The sequence below is a fragment of the Sinocyclocheilus rhinocerous genome, unplaced genomic scaffold (genome assembly GCF_001515625.1).
Source record: "Sinocyclocheilus rhinocerous isolate Xijiao unplaced genomic scaffold, SAMN03320098_v1.1 scaffold39098, whole genome shotgun sequence".
Classification (NCBI taxonomy): Eukaryota; Metazoa; Chordata; class Actinopteri; order Cypriniformes; family Cyprinidae; genus Sinocyclocheilus; species Sinocyclocheilus rhinocerous.
Genome location: NW_015652849.1, coordinates 1 through 5,564, shown reverse-complemented (window position 1 = coordinate 5,564; position 5,564 = coordinate 1). Strand labels below are relative to the sequence as shown.

General features: G+C 32.6%; 1 protein-coding gene across 1 annotated transcript; it reads left to right on the top strand.

The window, feature by feature from the left end:
• Nucleotides 1-108: 108 nt before the first annotated feature.
• LOC107715180 (receptor-type tyrosine-protein phosphatase C-like) lies at nt 109-5,502 on the top strand (the record flags this gene model as incomplete). The annotated part of the gene is made up of 13 exons (XM_016521238.1): nt 109-213; nt 1,097-1,198; nt 1,275-1,331; nt 1,484-1,597; nt 1,681-1,692; nt 1,796-2,029; nt 2,519-2,698; nt 2,897-3,004; nt 3,093-3,227; nt 3,933-4,076; nt 4,485-4,631; nt 5,138-5,355; nt 5,436-5,502. Coding segments are annotated over exons 3-13 (1,366 nt in total), but the record flags the coding sequence as incomplete, so codon positions are not given.
• Between the last annotated feature and the right edge of the window lie 62 nt (nt 5,503-5,564).

Here is a 5,564-nt window from a genome sequence, read left to right as displayed (position 1 = left end):
TATAAATCTGGTACTATGTTGGGTCGTCACATGATGTCCAATTTCTTTATATCCAATATTGGATTGTGTAAAATTATTTATAAGAAAAACATTTTATTTGACCAAATAACCATTATCATTTAGGAAATTTTACTGAACCTAATAACCAGACAAACACATCAACCTCGCCCACACGCACCACCTTGCAACAACAAAACACCAACACCTCTGCAGGTAACAGTATATTGATCATTATATTTCCCCTTTTTTTTATTCATTTTTTAGTTTGTTTGTTTTTCTTCAACTTATGTCCTGTACATAAATTACTATTGTTGAGCTTATGCAGTATATGCACTGTAAAAGAAAAAAATACTACATCATTTAAAGTTTACATTGACATTTTTGAGTCACAAATAATAGGAATGTGAATCTAAATAAATCCAATGTTAGACCAACATAATTCCCTCAAATGATGTCCCAACTAGTCAAACATAGTTGGAGCAAGAATTTAAAATTTAAAACGTAACAATACTAATGAAATAGTATTCAATACTTTGAAAAGTTTTGTGTACAGACGACAATGTTGTCAAAACGATCCCTGTTCACACACTGTATTATTCATGCAAGGCCAGTAGTTGGCAATGCTACTTTGTAAAGAAACACATACTTGCAGACTGAACAGATAATACACATGACATCACTGTTTGCACTAATTAGTTTTCAAAGGTTTGTATTTTCAGGCCCCAAAATGACATTATCGACTTGTGTAAATGTCAGTTGTTAGTTAAAAACAGTGTCATGTAACTGAAAATTTGTTGAACAAATCTAAAGCTGCCTTAATTAATTTACTGGCTGAATGAGACATTTTTCATTTAGTGAACAAACAAATTGAAACTGGCAAAACAAAGTTGAATTACTCAGTACAATTTTTAAGATAATAGTTTGGAGAACCATCAGGAGTGCATCCGGAAAAATGTTTATGCTTTAGCAACATTTTTATTTATTTATTTATTTATTTATTTATTTATTCATTTATTCATTTATATTTTAAGGAGTTTTTTTTTTACATAAATGTACATTTGTAAATATTTTTGTTCACACAATCATTATCATTTAGGGAAGGTTTTTGATTCTCGGTGTCAAAATCTGAACAACACACATGAAGCAAACTCAACCTCATGCACCACTTCACACCAACACAACACCAGCACCACCACTGGTAACAGTGTAATATTGATTAGTTTGAGAATTGCATAAAGTAATACACAATAATAATAAAGATGCTTTACCCTAAGCTACAGGCCTCTCACCCACAAGCACTCCATCACAACCCCCATCAATAACAATGAAAGGTAACAGTTCTTTAGTTAGTTAATTTTGAACTGTTGTATATTAATGCATTTGTTTGTGTGAAGCAATGCAGTAAGCCACGTTAGTTTGCAGTATTTTAATATCCTGTTCAGCTCTTTTTAACTCTTTTATTGTCAACAACTGCCTCAACAAGATGTAGGGAATGACACCACCTCACATCCAAGCACTGGATCTCCCAGCTCCATGCACTCCAGCTCAACCTCACCCTCACCCACATTCACCACCACATTAAACAACACCACCATGGGTAAAATCACAGCATTTTTGCTCTCTGTACAAATAATTACTGTTTATTGTGATGATTAACTTGTGATTATGTGCTTTCCTCAGGTCCCACAAAATGTGAGTATTGGTTTTGTTGTGTGAATTCAACTTTGATTGTGTTGTTGAGGACATGTTGATGATTCCTGTGAATTTGTGAATGTTCATATGCACTTACATACAGGTCAGTACATGCTTACAGACAGTGAGAATGAAGCAGAAGTCATTGTGGAGATTATCAGTGGCTCCAGTTACCCAACGTATAGACTCAGGTTGATGAACAATCAGAACAACACTTTGTTTGAGGAAAAAGGACCTTCTCCATTCAAAATACCGTTTAAAAGCTTAAAACCATGTACTGATTACACTGTCACAGTTGATGAATGTCAGCTTACAGAAAACCTTATTCATTTCAATGGTAAGTATTTCTTGACTTCTATTTACAGTATAATGCTATTTTGGCATATGTGAATGTGAAGCTCCCTTTCTGTCAGTCATGTTTGACATTACATCAATACTGACATATGGGGGCTCACTTGTAATGCCTCCTTTGCCTCCATCATGGAATGAGGGTTACATATGTAACCTGGATGTTCTTTTGAAAGAACTTTAGTTGTTGATTTGTTTATGTACTTCTCTCCAGACAACATAGGCAGAATTGATGTCTTGATTTGCATTCATAACATAGGTTTCAATAAATTAATGTAAACCTGATTAAGAACATGATGAAAATAAGGTGAAGGTGGACAGTGTAAATGTTTGGCCATATGAAGTTCTTAGTGTATTTTATGATGTTGTGCTATGAATTTGTGTTTTATTCAATTGAATTGCTACTCATTTGCTTTAATGTTTTTAAAAATGGAAAGTAATGTCTCTGATTCTTTGTAAATTCTTTATTTCTCTTTAGTCCATAAAAGTACAAGCCATTCTGCAGAACTTGAGGGGGAAAAGAAAGTGTGTTTTAAAGATAGCAAATGGAATCTGTCAAAATGTGTTGATATAACAGATAACACCTCCTGTGTTCAGAAGGCCATTGGCATTGAACTAGACAAATGCAACTATACAATGAATGTTGACATGCCCCCAGGTAAGTATTTGATCAATTAAACAGTCTAATGTCTTAAAAATAAAGGTGCTTAAAAGGTTCCTCACATAGAAGAACCATTTTTGGTTCCACAAAGAACCATTCAGTCAAAGGTTTTTTAAAGAACCATCTCTTTCTTACCTTTTTATAATCTGAAGAACAAGAATCACATTTTAATTAACAGAATGTTTTTTCCCCCAGTCAAACCTGAAATAAACTTCACTGAAACTATCCCCACTCAGTTTGAGTGGCGTAATAAACCAAGAAACTGTCAGGAAAACAATTTTAAGGTCCACTGCTCTGGTAATGGTAAGTAATTGCAATGTGTGTTACATTTTTTATGCAAATGAATAAAGTTTTGTTTTAATCATATTTTTCATATTCATGTTGCCTTTAGCAGGCAAATCCGAGCAACATAACTTGAAAAAGGATGTGTTTTTGGTGCCTTCTGAAATGTACAACTGCACTGGAAAATATGAATTGAACAATACAGTCGTTCAAAGCAATCACATACTAGTTAACATCAGCTGCGGTGAGTTGTTGACTTATATGGTTCCCCACACCTGCAAATAACAATAATGCCCTGGCTTGTAAATGTAGATTATACTCCAGCTGTTTTTTTTTATTTGAGCCCTGTAGACATTTATATAAATGAACTCTTAAAGCATTCAGTTGTTGGTTAATTTCATTTGTGTATTAACAATGTCCAACAGCAAATATACATATATAACAGTAGAATTGTCTTTCTTCTGCAAGTCATGATCATTCTCACCACAGTCTCATTTCTAGTACATTTTAAATCATGTACTCTGTGTAATATCATTCTGTGATGAAAATTATGGTGGCTGACTAATTTCAAGCTATCATTATTGTATGCAATAACATTTTTTTCATACTTTTGGCATAATTTGCTGAAATTGCAGGTTGCCTGGAAATGGCGCACAAACATTGTTTATTTTTCGCATGTGGCATTTACCTTTTTCTTCATGCATAGCTAGTGAAAAATATAGGTCTAGACAAATTTAAAACAAAATCTATGTATAACTCTATGCATACAACTTTTGTAAATAAATGAGCAAAAAGTTGAGGGCATTTATAAAACAAAGAGATATCTGTTGGTTTTAATACAAGTTTGGCACATAAAGTGCCCTTAGTTGAAGAAACATCAAGCTACATATGTTACTGTCTCATGCTTTATGTGTTGCCTTATTCCTGACTTCTGTTTTAACATTTACAGATTTTGAAAATACAACTGATTTACCTGTAGTAACCTACAACTCAGCTGAGATTTCATGGACTCTATCCTCAAAGAACAAATGTTCAAGGATTGAATTTACATTTTCAGGCATTTGTGAAAGTCCTAAAGCTCAAAGTGTTAAAGGTAAAAGCTCAGTATTTCCTCTAGGACTGCCAATTTTCAAATATCACTGAAATTGGCTATGAAATTATCAGCTGTTTGCATTAATCAAGTTAAAGAAACAGTCACACACACTAAAAAGTCAATCTTTATTTATGTGTATGCTGCTATTTTGTCTGTAGAACAATGTATGTATTAAACACAGCATGAAATTAAAAAAAACATTTATTTTCTATAATGCATGTTACTGGTCATGTATGATTCATCTGTGTGTGTGTGTACTGTACATGCATACATACATACATACATAAACATGTGTATGTTTATATTTGTGTGTGTATGTGTGTAAATATCTGATTATCTGTCCATATAAATAGTCATGCCGTTCGAGGATAAATTTAACAGTGTACGTTTACCATTTCATCTTTTCGGTCAAAGATTGTTCCAGGGGAGACTCAACTGGAAAGGGAAGTTGCACATTTGAAGTACTTGCATTTACCAGCTATACATGTGTTATTACAGCCAAAAACAACTACCTAATTTATACAATTTCATATCCCATAAATACACCTTCTCACAGTAAGTGTCATGCTTTTAAATGTTTGTTTGCATAATTTTAATTTCTGCTCTTTATATGTAAAGAAATGTAACAATTTATATGTTCATTTATGACCTACATAATGTTGACTATATTGGAATGTGTGATGTCCAAAAAAAAAAATAGCCTGTCTCTTATGTGAACGTTGCCTTCTTTCTGTTTGTCTTCATTAACAATGATTCCCATTTTGGACCAAAATGAAAGAAATATTATAATTTTGGAAAATGAATCATACTTTTACTATTAATGCTGCATATTTCACTGATTAATTAAATTATTGTTTATTTTGTAGTCCTGTGACTGCTTTTAGTTGTATCTTTTATTTAGTTAAACAAATAATTGAATTTCCTGAAAGTACAAGTAATGGCCAATTTTTAACAACAGAAATGTCATTGAGATCATGCTCCAATAGTAAAATAAAAAGTTCTTATGAAATTATCAGTATCAATTCACATGTGAATTGTATTATTCTTTTCTGTTTCAATAGAGCCCAAACTTGTGAAGTCAGATGTAACGGTACGGGAAACATCTCACAATTCTTTTTATGTGAACTGCAAGAACTTGAGTGAAAATGATTGGAATGGAAAGAAGGGAAACTATACAGCCAATCTCATAAACAAAGGCACAACTGAAAAAAATCAAACTAATAAGGACTGTTCATTTTCATTTGAAAATCTTTACTACCACACGGAATATAATATTGAGGTATTTATTTCTTTTTAGTAGCCTTAGTGGCATTATAGTGTTTTGATTTGTGTTTCTCAGTATTTATTTATTCAATTCAGATTACAGCCATGAATGGAAACGGCAATACGTCCACTGTTGAAATGACCAGATACACTACATGTAAGAGCAACCTTTTTTTATTCTAACATATGTGACCCTGGACCACAAAACCAGTCATAAGGGTAAAT